This window comes from Littorina saxatilis, linkage group LG9 (genome assembly GCF_037325665.1).
Source record: "Littorina saxatilis isolate snail1 linkage group LG9, US_GU_Lsax_2.0, whole genome shotgun sequence".
NCBI lineage: Eukaryota > Metazoa > Mollusca > Gastropoda > Littorinimorpha > Littorinidae > Littorina > Littorina saxatilis.
The window spans coordinates 14,035,520-14,056,323 of record NC_090253.1 but is presented as its reverse complement, the minus strand read 5'-3'; the positions used below and the strand labels follow the sequence as shown (position 1 = coordinate 14,056,323).

The 20,804-nt window shown below is 45.7% G+C and overlaps 2 protein-coding genes across 4 annotated transcripts in view; both read left to right on the top strand.

Annotated features, from left to right (window-relative positions):
• LOC138975343 (cytochrome P450 1A1-like) lies at positions 1–10,403 on the top strand. The gene is made up of 8 exons (XM_070348005.1): positions 1–242; positions 3,866–3,928; positions 4,219–4,887; positions 5,328–5,788; positions 6,626–6,853; positions 8,024–8,215; positions 8,541–8,640; positions 9,826–10,403. Exons 3-8 carry the CDS (start codon positions 4,551–4,553, stop codon positions 10,056–10,058), a joined length of 1,551 nt encoding a protein of 516 aa, XP_070204106.1. The 5' UTR covers positions 1–242; positions 3,866–3,928; positions 4,219–4,550; the 3' UTR covers positions 10,059–10,403.
• Positions 10,404–13,170: 2,767 nt separating this feature from the next.
• LOC138975341 (cytochrome P450 1A1-like) overlaps positions 13,171–20,804 on the top strand; it is a 10,823-nt gene continuing 3,189 nt past the window's right edge. The window contains exons 1-3 of one of the 3 annotated variants that reach the window (XM_070348003.1): positions 13,171–14,140; positions 16,169–16,629; positions 17,456–17,590. In XM_070348003.1, coding sequence (XP_070204104.1) covers positions 13,804–14,140; positions 16,169–16,629; positions 17,456–17,590 — 933 coding nt within the window. In that variant the 5' untranslated portion in view covers positions 13,171–13,803. Of the gene's footprint in view, positions 14,141–16,168; positions 16,630–17,455; positions 17,684–20,804 lie in introns of all 3 variants that reach the window. The other 2 variants (XM_070348002.1, XM_070348004.1) reach the window with 2 other exon arrangements.

Here is a 20,804-nt window from a genome sequence, read left to right as displayed (position 1 = left end):
AACGAATTGATTTTAAGCAGTTTGATATGACAGTGTATTTGTTGCTGCCGCAATGCTTGTTGTTTTTTGTCGGTCGAGCGCCTGTGCCGCCTTGCACGCTTTTCCAGGGTAAATGTGTTTTGCGTAGTCATGCGCGAGTTCGCGCGAGATTCGGATATGCTCTAGAACGTCACTTGACATTTCGACTCGCAGTGGAGACAGACCGGTCGGGTAGTCTTGTGGCATTGTCTCGGACTTGAGAGGTATGAAAAGTTTTCTATTACTTGTTCTCGCAACATAATATGATTATGTTTTAATGCACCAAAGCGGCGTTTCATTCGGAAAACCTACTATTGAGGTAAAAATGACTGATAATGGAGTTGCAGGGCCGGACTAGGCTAAGAGGAGGAGGGGGGTTGCCAGTGGTGGTCCAGGGGGATGTTCCCCCTGGCGGGGTCAAGGGGCAGAGCCCCTTGTGAGGGTCAGGGGGAAAAGCCGCTTTAAAGCTGATGGGTAGGTCATATTCTGAGATAGGAAAATGGTCGGTCCTTGCATGAAACGGCATAAAATACACAATAATAAAAAAATGTTTTAAATAAGTGAGGTACATGTTTAGGCTAGAGGGGGGGGGAGGGGGTTGCGCAACCCCCATAACCCCCCCGATAATCCGGCCCTGAGTTGTAACTTGTTTTCTGCTGCGGAAATGTGCGTGGTAGAACGAGAGCCATCTTTTGGCCTTGACCTTGACGTGTTGTGTTTTTTATCGTTTTGGGTTCATGCGTAATTTTAAGGTACTTTTTCACTTAAAGGCACAGTAAGCCTCCCGTAAACCATCACAGAGCTCCCCGAGCGTCTAAATACAGTACAAGCATACTTCCATTTGAACGCTCACCGAACGGGAACATCCTGGCTGCTTTCTGTCGAGCGTGAGACATTTTCAAAGAATTTATTTTCGTAGACTTGTTCCGTTAACAACAACGGCGCCTCGTTTTTGCGCTAGACCTAACTTTTAAAATCTAAATAATAAATTGACAGCTTGTTACACAAACATTCTTTAATCATAAAAGAATTCGTTTTTCATCAAGACAAGATCAGAACAATTCGAAGTTGTGAAAGTTTTAAAAAAGAAAAGCCCGGAAGCAGGGTCACGCAAGGGTCGTAGCAGACGACGGCCGGTTTATCAGTGCAAATCGCCGTTCCTCTCAACAGTCAAAAGCCATCGCTAGAGTTCTTGTGAACCACAGCCGTTGTTTCGTGCATAAAAAAAACGTGCTATTGTAGATAAGCTCACGTCGAGTCGCATTCAAATGACTAACTATGACGACTGCATTGTGAAAAGGGAAAAGTGGATCACACGGGTTCACGATGGCTCAGGGGTAAGATAAACCACGCAAAAATAAATTCTTTGAAAATTGTTTGCTCTTTACGGAGGGCACCTAGGATGTTCTCAAATGGTGAGTGTTTAAATGAAATGGTGTTTGTACTGTGTGTAAAAGCCTGACCGTATCTGTGATGGTTTACGGGAGGCTTACTCTGCCTTTAAACACGAGGCTTGGTGCAAAGTCAAGTGCGGAGACGACGAGGCAAACTGTTGTGTTTGCAACTGCAAGTGCAACAGTGGAATGAAGAAAGAGAAATACGGTGGACAGAATTTGTCATTGTATGGCTTTCCGATGGGTGCAAGTGCGAAGGCGTAACAGCGAAGGACGCGATGGGTGCAAGCAATCCGACGACAGGGGTTTGTCACAGTCGTGCCATTGAAAAGTCTGCTCGAGTCACTTCGTGTCTGGCAATGGCACGGCTATCAGCGATGCCAACCAGAGACTGTAGAGTATACAGACTGTATACTCTATAGTCTCTGTGCCAACTACGTTGACTTCGTACCCACCCTTAATCTTGGATTTCCCCCTCCCCACTCTCTACCTCTCTCTTTCTCTCGCATGATACCGTATATACATACACGGATGTTTTTCTGTGTGTGAGTTTGTGTGTACGATACCGTGTGTATGTATGCGTTTGTGCGTGTGTGTGTGCGGTGTGTGTGTGTGTGTGTGTGTGTGTGTGTGTAATGAAGAGAGAGAGAGAAAGAGAGAGAGAGAGAGACTGGAGAGAGAGAGACTGGAGAGAGAGAGAGAGAGAGAGAGAGCGAGCAGTAATTGAATTTGGCTTTTACCGAATGAAAACTATTGTCAAAAACAGTGCATTAAGAACTAAAACCAACCAACCATAAAATAAAAAGCACCCTCCATCCCTTTTAACTCTCTCTCTTCCGCTTTCTCGCGCTTTTTCTGTCTGTCAATCCCCCCCCCCCCTCTCTCTCTCTCCCCCTCTCATTTCATAAAAGAATTTGGGAGAGAAGAAAAGGTTTCGATATCCTCGGTTATACCTTGTGTCAATATTTCCATTTACAAATATATGCAATAACACTGTCTTACAATTAGTCAAAAACAAAGCCCTTTTTTTCTAAAAAGATCAAAATCCGAAAGAAACAACTGAAAATCATGCAGAGACTTTCTTCCGAAAATTACAAATCTCTGGCAAATTGAAAGGAACAACAAAATATTCCTTCAGCGCGAGAGAGAGAGAGAGAGAGAAGAGAGAGAGAGAGAAGAGAGAGAGAGAGAGATAGAGAGAGAGAGCAGGGCCGGACCAGTACGTTTTTAGGGGGGGGGGGGGGGGGGCTAAAATGTTGAAGCGGGGGTCCGGGGGCCGCAGAAGGCTGAAGAAATTTTAACATTTATACATGAAAAATTATCCTATTCATGCACAAAAAAGTCATTTAAATAATGAAATAGCACCACCAGAAATTTAACCTCTCTCTCTCTCTCTCTCTCTCTCTCTCTCTCTCTCTCTCTCTCTCTCTCTCTCTCTCTCTCTCTCTCTCTCTCTCTCTCTCTCTCTCTCTCTCTCTCTCTCTTTTTTTTTTTGAGGGGGGGGGGGGCCTAAAGCCCCCAAAGCCCCCCCCCCCCCTCTCGTCCGGCCCTGGAGAGAGACAGAACTCAGAACTCAGAACTCAGAATGGTTTATTATTAAGGCCACAGAAACAGAGACAGAGACAGAGTGAGTGAGCGAGCGAGTGAGCAAGAGAGAGAGATAGAGAGTCACACACACACACACACACACACACGCACACGCACAGGCACACACACACACACACTGAAACAGACACACGCACACACATACATACACAGACATACATATACACACACAAACCACGAGTGAGAGCGAGAGACTGAAAAAATGAGAAAGAGAGAGTCGTCAGTAAGTAGTGGTATTGACACGTAGCGATAATGACACGTCGCGCTAAAAGATGTAGTGCTGTCGACACGTAGTGATAATGAACGAATGATAACGACTCATCGACAAATTATTTGCAGCACTAATCAACGTAGCGATAGCGGCACGTAGCACAAATGACACGTAGGACAAATGACACTCAGCACAAATGACACGTAGCGCTAGCGATACGCACCCTCGCTTATGCAGGGGAAGTTCGCCAAGTCTTTCGTCCATATACCACCAATAGCAGTTTCAAACCATACCTTCGTGCATGTCCTTGACTTTTTGTTCATGATTTTGAACAAGATAATCCGTTTTCTTGCAGAATTTCTCAAAGTAATCCTCTGGCAAAGTAATCTTCGAGCATCGAAAGTGAAAGAGGTATTTCAGGCCAGGCACCTATTGCCCCCTAGTTCCGGTTATCAGAGAGAGGCTGCCGTGCCCTAAAATCTGATTGGTCGAAACGCTGGGGGCAAAGGTTATATGAAAAAGGTCTCGCCCCAGTGTATCGTTGCCTCGCCCCAGTGTGTTCTCGCATCACTTGTTTGTTCAACTTAGATTTTATTCGTTGATGTATAGTTATAAGCATATATTTTGTGTTCTTCAGGAACCTGTGTGGGCAATCCCCGTGCCTTGTTGTTATGCGCTGCCATCACTAGGAGAAGACGAGGTATGCACATATATGCATTGTTAATATTGTGTTTGTAAGAAAGTGTGTATGACAACCTATGGCGAAAATGTGCAATTGTTGTAAATGAAGACCGAACTGTGATCAGATTGAGCATTGCCATTTTATTCAACTTTATAATGATAATGTCATAAATGCAATGTTAAACATGTGATAAAACATGTGATAAAGTAAAGCATAATGAAAAGGTGATAGATGCTAGTATACCTGCATCACCTTTTAGCACTTGTTTTTATGCTCTTAATCATGACTGTTCCTCTGATTTATTGCAGTCTTTTACGGCCCTGTATGACTCGAAAATAAAAGTTTTACAATCTTGACATACATCCGTCTTGCGTCTTGTGTGGAGGCAGCGACAGTATTTGACACAGGACTTTACTCTTGAGAAGAAAAAAGACAACAGAGAGGAAACACAAACAGACGCACGACCCCGACATTACTGTGGAACACAGCCGAATGGACGCTCCGTTACTACTACCACAATAAGACAAACAAACATATTTTCAACCGTTTGCAAAAGGACAAGAGAGTGAAACACAATCAGACGGCACGACCTCTACTTTACCCAGGAACACAGCCAGACCGGGCTGACTGAAGTCAAAACATGCTGTCACCATCTCAAGGAGTTTTGACCTTCGTCAAGGGCGTGAGCAACCGATTACCGGGTTCTTCCCCAACCCAAGCCTTGCTGGTGGGAGCCCTTGTGGGGTTCCTGGCTTACGTCCTGACCAAGAAACGGTACCGCCTGCCCCCGGGGCCCTGGGCCTGGCCGCTGGTGGGCAACCTGTCGCTGACCAGGGACGACCAGGAGGCCTTCTACGTCAAGCTCCGTCGTCTGGCCGTGGAGAGGTACGGGCCTGTCATCACCGTGCACCTAGGCACCATCAGGTGCGTCACGCTCAACAGCGTTGAGGTCATCACGGAGGCCTTGGTCCACAAAGGTGAGCTGGAGATGGTGGTGGTGGGGAAGGTGATGATGATGGTGATAATGATGATGACGACGATGATGTTGATGATGATTCTTCTTCTTCTGCGTTCGATGTTGATGATGATGATGATGATGATTACGACGACGACGACGACGACGCATAAATTCGAAAGGGCTAAAATGATGATGCTATTGCTGATGCTGATGACGATGATGATGATGATGATGATTACGACAACGACGACGGGCGTTAGTGTTAAGAATCAAAAGATCAATGTAAACGATGGTCGCATCAGACGCATATCTTCTGCCGTGCTCAGAATTAAACGTTGTGATTGGCACGGCAGCATGTTCCTGTAGGTCGCCATTTTAGACAACAGCCATTGACGCATAATTTGCAATGCTTTCTTTTAACTATGGCCGTACTGTTTGCCATGGTGTTGCGCTCCGCAGGCGCCGACTTCGCAGGAAGACCTTACCAGCACAGCGTGCACGAGATGATAGACGGCTGCAAAAGCGTCTCGTTCGCAGACTACGGACCCGGATGGAAACTCCGACGCAAGCTGGCCCTGCAAGCCATCAGGCACTACTTGCGCGGCGCTCAGATGGAGAATGCGGTGCACGAGGTCGTGGCTGTCACAGCGGACAAGATGCTGGCAGAGCCCGGAGCGTTCGACCCCAAGGGGTACATCTCCGTCCTCATGTTCAGGATCCTGGACAGCATCTTTTTCGGGCAGACAAAACCCAGGGACTGTCCGCCCCCGGAGCAAGTGATGGACGTCTTCGACCAGTTCGCCAAGGAAAGTGGGGAGCGTTTCCTCGAGGACGTCGTCCCGCTGGTGAGGTTCTGCCCCACGCCGCGCTTCCGTCGGGCCATGAAGGTCGTGGATCAGTTCACCGACTACATTCGCAAGGTTAGTTGTGCGGGTCGCGTGTTGTTGTTGTTTTTGTACATCGTTCCTTCTTTCTTTTTTTCGATCGCCTTTACAGTTTACACTTGTAGTCCGGCTCTGGACATGAAGCTAATTTTCTTTTGTAGAGCCTCCTCGGGACCATGCAGCTTGTCTTGGAGGGTCTTCGGCCTGGGCTAAGTCTGTCGTTCCTCTCCTTAGGGAATTCCCTTTGGACATTCGGTTTGCTATCCCTGGGAATAGCGTGCAGCGACAGAATCGCGCTACCCTTGTTTCCCCATTGCATTCACCGTGTGTATTCGTGTTTTCCTGGGCCTGAGATTTCGCTGTGACCTATGGATCTTTATCGTCCGCATGTGTGTACACGGGGGTGTTCGGACACCGAGGAGAGTCTGCATAAAGGTGATTCTGTGGAATAAAACCCTTGCTTGAACGTGGGGGTAGAACGCTCGCCGATAGCGACAATTGGTTTTAGAGCTATATCCCCGTGGTTGTGGTTGTGGTGGTGGTAGTTCTGGTTGTGGTCATTTCGTCAACTATGTTTACAAAATTGGGTTTGTTAGTGATAGTGGTGATGGTATTTGTGGTGGCGGTGTTAGTACCTGTGCGAGTTGTGATGGTGGTGGTGATGATGATTCTGTTGTTGTTGTTGTTGTTGTTGTTGTTGTTGTTGTTGTTGTTGTTGTTGTTGTTGTTTGTAATGATGATGACGACGACGACGACAAAGAAGATGATGATTATGATGACAACAATAAAGACGATCATGACAACGACGATGACGACGACTGACCTTTACTAATGCATTAGTTTCACACATTGGGTTTTTTACACGTTCACAAGAACATTGAGGAACACCGGAAGTCATTTTCCCCAGACAACATACGGGATCTGACAGACAGCATCTTGCTGGCTCAGATCGAGGCTGCGCGTGCGGATGGCAAGGAGACGATGGAGCAGTTTTCCGACAGTCACGTTGTTCGAACGATCTGGGATATTTTAGCTGCAGGAATCGACACTTCCAGAACGACGCTGCATTGGGCGCTACTTTTTCTGGCTGGACATCCAAAGGTCAATAAAAAGGAGGGAGAAAGGAAGGAAGGATGGAGGGTGGAATGAAGGATGGATGAATAAATGGATGGAGGGGGGTTGGATGGAAGAGAGGTAGGAAGGGAAAGAGTAGGGAGGGAAAGAGTAGGGAGGGAAGGAAGGAAGGATGGATGTATTGATGGAGGGATTGATGGAAGGATGAATCAATGCAAATTATCTATTATCTATCATACTGAATCTCCCATTCATCGGCTAGTTAACAAATAAATCCGGTTAGAGGTACGTTCAGGGGATTACAAAAGTGAGTCCAATGAAACTCGCCAGCTACAAACAACGTTTGCATCCTCGTGCACGGCTTAGAGTCAGCTGGATAGACCCAGGCGTCGACAGATCCCAGGCTTGATATACAAAAAAGATAATAGACCCAAGACTAGACACATTCAAGAGTCAAAAAGTCAGAATTGTTTATTCGCGTAAACACAAGGTTTATCGCGAAAGGGTGTTGGGGTGTGGGATATACAACATTGTAGGCCCTAATGATCGCGAAAGGTTACACATCAAGTTTTCATTTCGCGATTTGGGTACCAGATCGCGTCTGATTCGAAAGATTTGCATCAAACAAAAAGTCAAATTCTGTCAGATATGTTGTTGGAACATCGATCGTAGGTGTAGCAAGTGGCACTTATTTGAGCGGATAAGTCATTATTCCGTTTTCGAACACTTCACTTGTGCCCGATTTTTCTTCACATTCACGTAGGTTTTTTTTTATCTCCTCGATTCCTTTGGCAAACTTCTCGTTGAGGTTTTGAGACATGAAGCGAAGACTTGCTTGCACTGACGGAGCTGATGTCTTCGGCGACAGGTTCCTCGGCCTGTTTATTGTTACCGTCACAGTGTTTAGATACGTAGACACACTGAAGAGTTAATAGATTGGAGAGTCCGAAGATCTGAGGTCCAATTGATGCAATATTAGATATTCTCAAGTGCTGAAATATCCAAGAGTCAATATATATCCAAGAGCCAATGGGTCAATATCTCCAAGTTGTTTTGACCAAGGAGTCAATAGATCCAACATTTGACAGAACCAAAAGTTAACAGCCCCAAGTTTCGATAGACCAAACAAGATCCACCGATGCTTACATTTTGCGACAGTCATGGCTCCCTTAGATCCATCAAAATACTGTCTTACAGGTTCAAACCCGCATGCAGGCCGAGATCGACGCGGCCACTGGACCACGCCTGCCCCAGCTGGCTGACAAGCCTAACCTGCCCTACTGTGAAGCGACGCTGTATGAGGTGATGCGACTGTCCTCTGTCGTCCCCACCTCCCTACCTCACAATACTATGTGCGACACCACGGTCGGCGGCTACGATGTTCCCAAGGTGAGGGCGGTTATCTCTGGTTTTATATTTGTGCAAATGCAGTCAGTCGTGTTTGTATGCGAGATATACACTTTAGAATTTGTTCGTGTGCTGGGTTGTTGTTGGTGTTGTTTTTGACTGATGACTGGTAGTTTATATTGAGTTTTGGCAATCTGAACAATCAGGTAATCCGTTTCATTCCAAAGCCCAGCTCGATTGAATTACAGTGTATGCTTTTGGCGAACTCTGTCTGCCACAGGACGATGACATTCAGATTAAATGCCCAAAGCGGCAGCAGTGACAAGTTAGTTAAGTTTTGTACATACAGTGTCCTATCCTGCCACAGAACACGTTGGTGCTGGTCAACCTCTGGGCAGCCATGCATGACCCAGGCAAGTGGGAGCAACCTGAGGAGTTTAAACCAGAACGCTTCCTGGACGCTGAAGGTAAAAACAATGCAGGGATCGCGTATGTCTGGTAATAAACTAAGTTTCACAAGAGGCGAAGCCTTCAAGGCTCCCGTAAGAAATCGACAAACAGTAACACAAATCATTCACTCCGTCACACATGCACACACACAGTAAGCATAGGTGACACGGTGTAAGAGTGCGAGACACTAGATCTAGATCTGTCTGTCTGTAGCCTACTTACGGGGACACGACTGCCAGATGGCCAGATCGTCACTGCGCTTTCGACAGCGCTTCCTCGCGCACACACTGGAAACATGCTGTGCAGATCAACCTGAAGGAAATCTCTTTTGGTATCTTCTTTATCTATCTTTTTGGGGCTACGAAACCGAACAATGTGAAATCGTCTTCCCCGAATCGGCAAACTGCAGCCGGGTGAGAACCGTATCTATACCACAATCCTTCACGCGATCTGACTTAACATTGACCCCTGACCTGGTCTACATACCACACACGACACAAACCAGTCACCTGTTTTTACCCCCCCCCCCCCCCCCCAAAAAAAAAAAACCCACCACCGCCCGTTTTCTTTGGATACACACTTTAACTACATACGTGCCGACGAAATGTTGATCATTGCTTCAATACTTTGAAGCTGTTGCTTGGATAATAACTAGGTAAAATTAGTATTTCGGTGTTCAGTCAAATGTTAAAGTTTCTATCACACACATACACACATACACACACACAGACAAACAAAAGTTAGCATCGCATAGGCTACACTTACGTGAGCCAAAAATGACTCTGGGACCGTCCTTCAAGAAGGATTTTTTTCCTCTCCGTATGTCAAAAGATTCGCCTATAACATGTATTGTTACACACACACACACACACACACACACACACACACACACACACACACACATATATATATATATGTATATATATATATATATGTACACACACGCGCGCGCGCGCGCACACACATACAAACTTTTCTGTAGAAGAGTTGCATTCCTTGATCATTTAAACACGCCGTTAGCATTAAAGGGAATAATGATCTCAATTATCTCCGATGTGCATGGGTTCCCTTACACAAAATCAATATATCGGGTAAAAGACCGGAGGGTAGGATACCTTTTTCCACGAGCCGCAGGTCTTGTATCGAGCGGCCAATCTCATATCTCACCCCATCTCATCTGATAATTTCATCTCTCGGTACAGGCCAGCTGAGCGCCAAGCAGGAGAGCTGGATGCCGTTCTCCACGGGGCGGAGGTCGTGTATCGGAGAGTCGGTGGTGAAGCCTGAGCTGGTGCTGATCCTGGCCTGTCTGCTGAAGACGCTCTCCGTGTCGCTGGCCCCCGGGCAGGAGTATCGGGTCACCACCCGCCTCGTCAGCCTCTTCCTGAACTCGCCCTTGCCCTACTCCATCGCTGTCACACCACGCAACAAATAAGGCGATTCTTTTCTTTGACTTCCTCGCTTGTTACAGGCGATTAGGAAAGCTAAGCTATCGAACATCGGTAGCAACCGTATATAAACGAACTACAATCATACGAAATCGTTATCATATAAAAATCTGCAAGTCCGTAAGAGGCAAACTGTTCAGCCTGTAGGACATTAAAATTCCTGTTGTCTATACCAAAAACGCCGGATCCATTCCAAAAGGTGTATTTTTTCCAGGAATGTTTTTTTTTAATTGTGCGGGTGTGATGGTTGCTTTCTTTTTTCTTATTTTGATTTTTCTTTCGTGGTGTGATTAACAAGATGTGCATACATTAAAACAGTATTTAAAAAAAAACGGTCGTGAATCCTGCTTGTGTGCTGTGTGTGAGTGTGTGTGTGTGTTTGTGTGGATGCGTGTGTGAGGGTGGGTGTGTGCGCGTGTTTATGTGTTTATCTGTTTTCCACAGACTGTTATTGTGCGAGTCAATCCGTGTGTGTGTGTTTGTGTGTACGTGCGCGCGCGTGCGCGCGCGTCTGTGTGTGTGTGTGTGCGTGTGTGTTTGTACTTCACTTTTCATGACTGCCATCTACGATTTTTAAAAATATTGCTGAACATTTCATAAAATGTGAAAACTACACACTTCTTTTTGCATGTTTTGTTTTTTAACGGGCTCAAAGGAACACAACACTGAAACTCTCAGGGACCTCAGCAAACGTTACACATTTTCAACCGGGTTGCAATAAGAGTAGTGTTTTTGTAACCGCGTATATCACACAGCGAGGGCAAAATCCACCGCCAGTAAAGTGCATCCCATGAGTTGGTGCAGCTGCACTTAAAGGTACAGTTCTCATTTAACGATCTGACTCAACTTCTTAGACCTTTCCAGGGTATTGTTTGGAAGAAAAACAGCTCTCCGCTTAAACACAAACCAAAATCCCCACATCCTGAATGCTTTCTGTGCAGTGTCAGAGTTGTTCGTGAATTAATTTCATTGAATATATATTTAAATATATCAAAAGCCACTTGTGTCCGTTATGAAAGATATTCATGAACAAACATTCCGTTTGTTTCAGAGTGTCACGTGTCAAAGGGAAAGAATGCTCTTAGCCCATGTAGATGACGGGCGCAGTGGCGTGGTGGTAAGACGTCGGCCTTCTAATCGGGAGGTCGTGAGTTCGAATCCCGGTCGCTGCCGCCTGGTGGGCTAAGAGTGGAGATTTTTCCGATCTCCCAGGTCAACATATGTGCAGACCTGCTTAGTGACTTAACCACCTTCGTGTGTACACGCAAGCACAAGACCAAGTGCGCACGCAAAAGATCCTGTAATCCATGTCAGAGTTCGGTGGGTTATAGAAACACGAAAATACCCAGCATGCCTCTCCCGAAATCGGCGTATGCTGCCTGAATGGCGGGGTAAAAACGGTCATACACGTAAAAATCCACTCGTGCTAAAAAAACATGAGTGAACGTGGGAGTCTAAGCCCATGAACGAAGAAGAAGAAGAATCCCATGTAAACTGAAAGCCTGAACGGGCGTGTGGTGCTTTACACGAATGTTCACAGAGAAAAGAAGGAACTTGTATCTTTAAAAACACAAGTGGGTCAAACAGTTTACAAACCCTTCTCCTTTCAGCAACTCTCATGCGTCGTCATCGAGCCCACACGGCACACACACACACACACACACCACAAGACACTCAAGACACTCAAAAGGGGTAAAAAGTATACAAAATGTTGGGTGTACATTTTGTTTCCTCGATTGATGGTCAATTACGACAGTAAATTGAATAAATGAAACCCCTGTTCTGCGTGCGTGTGTGTGTGTGTGTGTGTGTGTGTGTGTGTGTGTGTGTGTGTGTGTGTGTGTGTGCGTGTATGTGTCTGTGCGTGTGTGTGTAGGTGTGTGTGCGTGTGTGTGTGTGTGTGTGTGTGTATGTTAGTGTGTGTGTGGGTGTGCGTGTGTGTGTGTGTGTGTGCGTGTGTGTATGTGGGTGTGTGTGTGTGCGTGTGTGTGTGGTGTGCGTGTGTGTGTGTGTGTTTGTGTGTAACGTCTTGTTTCTAGTTTTAATGTCATGAGAACTGTACAGTTTATTGATACAGAAAAATTAATTAATTACAAATAATAAGTAATGCATACAGCTAATTAAACGGCTAGCTAAGCACCGGTGTATCGAGATGCAAGCGAGCGGGGTTTGACTAATTTGTAGGTGCATCCGGTACGCCTCACACACACACACACACACACACACACACACACACACACACACACACACACACACTCACACACACTCACACACACACACACACACGCACACACACACACACACACACACACACACACACACACACTCTCTCTCACACACACACCTCCCATTAAATTTTTTAAGGATCCAAATTTTTTCAGATTACCGTTTTACGCGGCGAAATCAACACTGGATCGACGCGTCAAGGAACAACTGGGCGCCAAATGGCAAGGTCAGAGAGAAGGGCGAAGCTTAACTACTATACCACCACAATAAGACTGATAACAACTTAGTTTCAAATGCTTGCTTTGTCATTGTGGGACGCTGCACTTTAGTCCGTGAAACATAAGCCGCGCGCACAAGTAAATGAAACACTACAAGTCAACATCAGTGTTCATTAGATCGTGTGCCTTGTGGCAGTGTGGTAAGACGTTTGCCTCCACTGATGCCGGCGGTTTCGAGTTCGAGTCCCCTACTTGGGAAGACTTTTGTAAAACATTTTTTTATAAATTTTTCAACAACAACAAAATCTTCTTTTATGAACTCTATATTCTTATATTTTATTCTTTTTGATTTATTCCAAAGGTTTTGAGTCATGTATTGAAAATCGAATAAAGTGCTTGAGTGCCCTTGAACAGCTTTCCCAGAATCCCGTATTCTATTTTTAGTACGGGTATATCCCCAAGGAAAGGTCAAAGGACATATGTAGCAGCGCGTGTCGACTGCTGGTAATAGTAGTAAAGTACTTCTAGTATAATAGACTTCTGCCGCGCGATAATACAGTGCGCACTGACTCCGAACACCACGAAAACCCGAGAGACCTATCTTGTTGTCAAAGGTAAACTAAAGCATAACCGCGATTAGACAGTACGACGACCTCGATTAGTAAATAACACCACAAACTTAAGACGGGTGACACAGGTTGCTGTAGCTGTGTGTGTGTGTGTGTGTGCGAAACAGCATTTCAGTTTGCAAAAACATTTAGCAGATTTAACAGTGCAGGCAGCAACTCTGATTTGTTACTACATCCACTATAATCTAAACGAAGTTATTTGTAACAGTTTTCTGTGGCAGTGTATGTGACGCGGGATTTCGAAAGGGCTAAAAGGCCCAAAACGCACAGTCGACTTTTCTGTGGAACGCATCAAAACCGACCGCTTCGTTACTACTACCAGAGACTGCACAGTAAACAAACTGTGTACTCCGCAGTATCTGCTACTACCACAATAAAACAACGAATTGATTTTAAGCAGTTTGGTATGACAGTGTATTTGACACAGGACTTTACTCTTGAGAAGACAAAAGACAACAGAGAGGAAACACAAACAGACGCACGACCCCGACATTACTGTGGAACACAGCCGAATGGACGCTTCGTTACTACTGCCACAATAAGACAAACAAACATATTTTCAACCGTTGCAAAAGGACAAGAGAGTGAAACACAATCAGACGGCACGACCTCTACTTTACCCAGGAACACAGCCAGACCGGGCCGACTGAAGCCAAAACATGCTTTCACCATCCCAAGGAGTTTTGACGTTCGCCAAAGGCGTGAGCAACCGCTTATCGGGTTCTTCCCCAACCCAAGCCTTGCTGGTGGGAACCCTTGTGGGGTTCCTGGCTTACGTCCTGGCCAAGAAACGGTACCGCCTGCCCCCGGGGCCCTGGGCCTGGCCGCTGGTGGGCAACCTTTCGCTGACCAGGGACGACCAGGAGGCCTTCTACGTCAAGCTCCGTCGTCTGGCCGTGGAGAGGTACGGGCCTGTCATCACCGTGCACCTGGGCACCGTCAGGTGCGTCACGCTCAACAGCGTTGAGGTCATCACGGAGGCCTTGGTCCAGAAAGGTAAGCTGGAGATGATGATGGTGGTGGTGGTGGTGGTGGTGGTGGTGATGATGATGATGATGATGATGATGATGATGATGATGATGATGATGATGATGATGATGATGATTGTCACGTTTCAATAGATCACAGAAGGTGATAATGAACGGTTAGTTACTGCTAACTAACTAACCACACCACGATCCACTCTCGCAGTCATACAAATAGATAGAATCAACAAAAGTATAAGTTTCAGACGCCTGTTTATATACTATCTCGCCACCTCCCTCAAGACTTCACGCCAAAAGATGTTTTTACGTTCAAAACGTAAAAAAGGGGTCACTGACAAAAAATGCCAGTTAAAGTTTAGAAAATGATAATAACACGCTGATCCCGTGTATAGATAGGAAAGTTAACTGTTCTGCCAAAAGCGCTGGTTAATGCAGGTGTCACACACCCCACGTTGTCACCACTCAAATGAAATCACAAATACATAAGGTGACTTGGTGGTTAAAGGCGCAATGACATGGTGCACTTAGCTTTTAGTTACGGAGTGGGCGACCCGTAAATAGTCCTTCCCCACTACTGCTTCGTTGATTGTAGTATCCAGTCGGCGTGGAACGAAGCAGGGAACCGTAGGGAAATCAGGCGCCTCACTCAGCTGCTGAAGACAACGGGTGGTCGTGTAGGTGACGTCACTGCCTGCCGGAAGACCCCTGCAGACGGTGACGGCCTCACCGGTTATCCCAGCAGCAGCAACAGCATACAGCACCGCGACACCAGGTTACAGCATACAGCTCCGCGACACCAGGTTACAGCATACAGCTCCGCGACACCAGGTTATGTATGTAGTAGATACCAGATAAAGATGTTCCGGTTACTGCTGAGTAGGCTGCAACAAAAAGCATCGGTGCACTAAACATGCCACGCAACCCTTCACCCTCCACCTTCAAACATGTCACCTTTACATATTTCATAGAGCACGTGGCCTGCACAAACGAACTTTTAAAACAACAAATCATGCAGCTATTTTCCTTCCTTCTCTCCATATCTGCAAAAACCATATATACAGATTATACTTTTAGCGTCACAACGAGCATATTATCCGCTAACCTGGAAAGAACAACAGAGTGTATTTCATTCCACAAACATAGACTCGTCAACACCGTTAAATAACGATTTAATACCTCAACAGCCTAATATAATGTAAGTAGCTCTCCTTTAAGCGAATCCGCTTCCTTTGTGTGGCTTTCGTCCGTCGACGAATTTCCTGCCACACTCCCTCTTGTGCTGAATTTACTTTATGGTGGGAATTTTTTCCCCCGCTCAGCCAAGAAACAACCTGACAACCTCGTCGTCAGCAACATGTAAACAGCGAAAAGTGGTCCCTTCTTGACGTTCCTAAAAGCCCTACTGTACAAGCAGAACGGCACGTTGACATAAAATGCTATACCCCGTGTTGAATACCATCAAACTCTTAGGAAAAAGACGCCGACCCTTCCTCTCTTGCTGCTTATGTTCAAGTGTGTCGTTTCAAGTCATCCTCAAAACACCTTGAAAAACATCACGTGACTCCAGCGACCAATCACTATCGTCACACGTACAGCTCAGTTCCCAGTTGATTTTGTCCAGACAGCAAAATCACGCACGTGGAACCCCTGTACACAATGTCGTCCCTTGCATGCCAGCCAGGCGTGCAGAAAACGAAATCCCCGTGCCAAGCTCGGTCAGCAGAAACCAGCCCGTCGCCAAAAGCACAGGCGCTTTTGGTTGCAATTCGAAAATAGCACCCCACAGAGTGTTCGTTTCCCAATCCATGTCACTAAATCGTGACAATGATGATGACGACGACTATGACTGCGAAGACGACGACGGGCGTTGGTGTTAAGGATACAAAGATCATTGTATGCAATTGTATCAACAGATGCATATTATCTGCTGTGCTCAGTATTAAAAGTTTTGATTGGCACGGCACCATGTTGACTTATAACTTGCCATGCTTTCTTGTCCCAATTGCGGTAATGTTTGCCATTGTGTTGCGCTCTGCAGGCGCCGACTTCGCAGGAAGACCTTACCAGCACAGCCTGCACGAGATGACAGACGGCTGCAAAAACGTCTCGTTCGCAGACTACGGACCCGGATGGAAGCTCCGACGCAAGCTGGCCCTGCAAGCCATCAGGCACTACATGCGCGGCGTTCAGATGGAGAATGCGGTGCACGAGGTCGTGGCTGTCACAGCGGACAAGATGCTGTCAGAGCCCGGAGCGTTCGATCCCCAGGGGTACACCTCCCTCCTCATGTTCAGGATCCTGGACAGCATCTTTTTTGGGCAGACCAAGCCCAGGGACTGTCCGCCTCCGGAGCGAGTGATGGACATCGTTGAACAGTTTGCCAATGAGAGTAAGGAGCGTTTCCTTGAAGACGTCGTCCCGCTGGTGAGGTTCTGCCCTACGCCGCGCTTCCGTCGGGCCATGAAGATCCTAGACCAGTTCACCGACTACGTTCGCAAGGTAAGCTGTATCGTTACTTCTTTCTTCTTTTCGATCGCCTTTTCACTTGGAGTCCAGCTCTGGATATGAAGTTGGTGGTCTTTTGTAGAGCCTTCACGGGACCATGCAGCTTGTATTGGAGAGTCGTTGGCGGCCTGGGCCAAGTCTCTCGTTCCTGTCCTTAGGGAATTCCCCAAAGAAACTCGGGCTGCTACCCCTGGGGATAGCGTGTAGCGACAGAATCGCGCTACCTTCTTTCCCCACTGCATTCCCTGTGTGTATTCGTGTTTACCTGGTCCTGAGATTTCGCTGTGACCTTTGGATATTTATCGTGCGCATGCATGTACACGGACACCAAGGAGAGTCTGCATAAAGTTGACTCTGGGAAATAAATCCGTTGCTGAACGTGGGGTCGAACCCTCGCCGGGACAACTGGTTTCAAAGCCAGCGCCGCTATCGACTGAGCTATCTACCCGTGTTTGTGGTTGTGGTGGTGGTAGTTCTGGTTGTGGTCATTTCGTGAACTACATTCACAAAGTTTGTTTTGTTAGTGGTGATGGTGATGGTGTTTGTGGTGGCGGTGTTTGTACTTGTGCGAGTTGTGGTGGTGGTGGTGATGCATAATAAATGTTGTTGTTGTTGTTGTTGTTGATGATGATGATGATGATGATGATGATGATGATGATGATGATGATGATGATGATGATGATGACGACGACGACGACGACGACGACGACGACAAAAAATATGATGATTTTGATGACGACAGTTAAGATGATCATGACAACGACGATGACGACGACTGACCTTTACTAATGCTTTAGTTTCACACACTGTTTTTCACAAGAACATCGAGGAGCACCGGAAGTCGTTTACCCCAGGCAACATCCGGGATCTGACAGACAGCATCTTGCTGGCTCAGATCGAGGCTGCGCGCGCGGATGGCAAGGACACGATGGAGCCGTTTTCCGACACTCACGTCGTGCGTACCATCACGGATATTTTCGCTGCAGGAATCGAAACTTCCAGAATGACGCTGCATTGGGCGCTGCTTTTTCTGGCTGGACATCCAAAGGTCAATAGAAAAGAGGGAGAAAGAAAGGAAGGATGGTAGAGTTGATGGATGGATGGATGGATGGATAGAAGAATGGATGGATGGATGGATGGATGGAAGAATGGAGAGGAGGTCAAAGGTCTTCTTCATCTTCTTCTTTTTGCCTTATGCTTTTTTATATTTAGTCAAGTTTTGACTAAATATTTTAACGTAGAGGGGGGAATCGAGACGAGGGTCGTGGTGTATGTGTGTGTGTGTGTGTGTGTGTCTGTGTGTGTGTGTAGAGCGATTCAGACTAAACTACTGGACCGATCTTTATGAAATTTGACATGAGAGTTCCTGGGTATAAAATCCCCGAACGTTTTTTTCATTTTTTTGATAAATGTCTTTGATGACGTCATATCCGGCTTTTCGTGAAAGTTGAGGCGGCACTGTCACGCCCTCATTTTTCAACCAAATTGGTTCAAATTTTGGTCAAGTAATCTTCGACGAAGCCCGGGGTTCGGTATTGCATTTCAGCTTGGTGGCATAAAAATTAATTAATGACTTTGGTCATTAAAAATCGGAAAATTGTAAAAAAAAATAAAAATTTATAAATCGCTCCAAATTTACGTTTATCTTATTCTCCATCATTTGCTGATTCCAAAAACATATAAATATGTTATATTCGGATTAAAAACAAGCTCTGAAAATTAAATATATAAAAATTATTATCAAAATTAAATTGTCCAAATCAATTTAAAAACACTTTCATCTTATTCCTTGTCGGTTCCTGATTGCAAAAACATATAGATATGATATGTTTGGATTAAAAACACGCTCAGAAAGTTAAAACAAAGAGAGGTACAGAAAAGCGTGCTATCCTTCTTAGCGCAACTACTACCCCGCTCTTCTTGTCAATTTCACTGCCTTTGCCATGAGCGGTGGCCTGACGATGCTACGAGTAAAATGGCATTGCGTTCAGTTTCATTCTGTGAGTTCGACAGCTACTTGACTAAATATTGTATTTTCGCCTTACGCGACTTGTTTTGTTCTCTCGTGCCCCATGTTTGTTTGTTGTTGTTTTTTTGTTTTGTTTTCCCCACCTTCTGTATTACCACCCCCCCCCCCCCCCCCCCCTTTTCTGTTTGTTTCCGCATCAGGTTTTTCTGTTTGTTATCGTTTTATGAAACGAGTTAATGTATTTAGTTCGCCATCATGTTGACCTTAGTTATGTTCTTATTAGGATTGCTTAAAATAGGCATTATGTGCTTGAGTTAGTAATCTTAAAAGCCATGTATTGTTATTTGTCATGATACAAATTGAATAATTGTTTCTTTAAACCAAGGAAGGATGGATGGATTGGTGGATGGATGGATGGAAAAATGGACGGAGGATGGAGGAGAGGAAGGAATGGAAAGAGTAGCGAGAAAAGGAAGGAAGGGAGGAAAGAAGGATAGATGGATGGATGGATGGAGGAACGATGGAAGGAAGGACAAAATGGAAAGAGAAGGTAAGGGAGGAAGGATGGATGGAGGGAGGGAGGGATAGAGGGAGGGAGGATGGGAGGGAGGAAGGAATGGAAGGTGTAGGGAAGGGAGGAAAGAAGGATAGATGGATGGATGGATGGAGGAACGATGGAAGGAAGGACAAAATGGAAAGAGAAGGTAAGGGAGGAAGGATGGATGGAGGGAGGGAGGGATAGAGGGAGGGAGGATGGGAGGGAGGAAGGAATGGAAGGTGTAGGGAAGGTAGGAAAGAAGGATGGATGGATGGATGGATGGAGGAACGATGAAAGGAAGGACAAAATGGAAAGAGAAGGTAAGGGAGGAAGGATGGATGGAGGGAGGGAGGGATAGAGGGAGGGAGGATGGGAGGGAGGAAGGAATGGAAGGTGTAGGGAAGGGAGGAAAGAAGGATAGGTGGCTGGATGGATGGAGGAACGATGAAAGGAAGGACAAAATGGAAAGAGTAGGTGAGGGAGGAAGGATGGATGGAGGGAGGGAGGGAGGGAGGATGGGAGGGAGGAAGGAATGGAAGGTGTAGGGAAGGGAGAAAAGAAGGATAGATGGATGGATGGATGGAGGAACGATGGAAGGAAGGAAAAAATGGAAAGAGTAGGTAAGGGAGGAAGGATGGGTGGAGGGAGGGAGGGATAGAGAGAGGTAGGATGGGAGGGAGGAAGGAAGGATGGATATATGGGTGGATTGAAGAGAGGAAGGAACAGAAGGAGGAAGGGGGAGAAGGAAGGAAGGAGCGGAAGAGAAAACAAGTCGCGTAAGGCGAAAATACAATATTTAGTCAAGTAGCTGTCGAACTCACAGAATGAAACTGAACGCAATGCCATTTTTCAGCAAGACCGTATACTCGTAGCATCGTCAGTCCACCGCTCATGGCAAAGGCAGTGAAATTGACAAGAAGAGCGGGGTAGTAGTTGCGCTAAGAAGGATAGCACGCTTTTCTGTACCTGTCTTTGTTTTAACTTTCTGAGCGTGTTTTTAATCCAAACATATCATATCTATATGTTTTTGGAATCAGGAACCGACAAGGAATAAGATGAAAGTGTTTTTAAATTGATTTGGACAATTTAATTTTGATAATAATTTTTATATATTTAATTTTCAGAGCTTGTTTTTAATCCGAATATAACATATTCATATGTTTTTGGAATCAGCAAATGATGGAGAATAAGATAAACGTAAATTTGGATCGTTTTATAAATTGTTATTTTTTTTTACAATTTTCAGATTTTTAATGACCAAAGTCATTAATTAATTTTTAAGCCACCAAGCTGAAATGCAATACCTAAGTCCGGGCTTCGTCGAAGATTACTTGACCAAAATTTCAACCAATTTGGTTGAAAAATGAGGGCGTGACAGTGCCGCCTCAACTTTCACGAAAAGCCGGATATGACGTCATCAAAGACATTTATCAAAAAAATGAAAAAAACGTTCGGGGATTTCATACCCAGGAACTCTCATGTCAAATTTCATAAAGATTGGTCCGGTAGTTTAGTCTGAATCGCTCTACACACACACACACACACACACAGACAGACAGACAGACACACACACACACACACACACGCACATACACCACGACCCTCGTTTCGATTCCCCCTCGATGTTAAAATATTTAGTCAAAACTTGACTAAATATAAAAA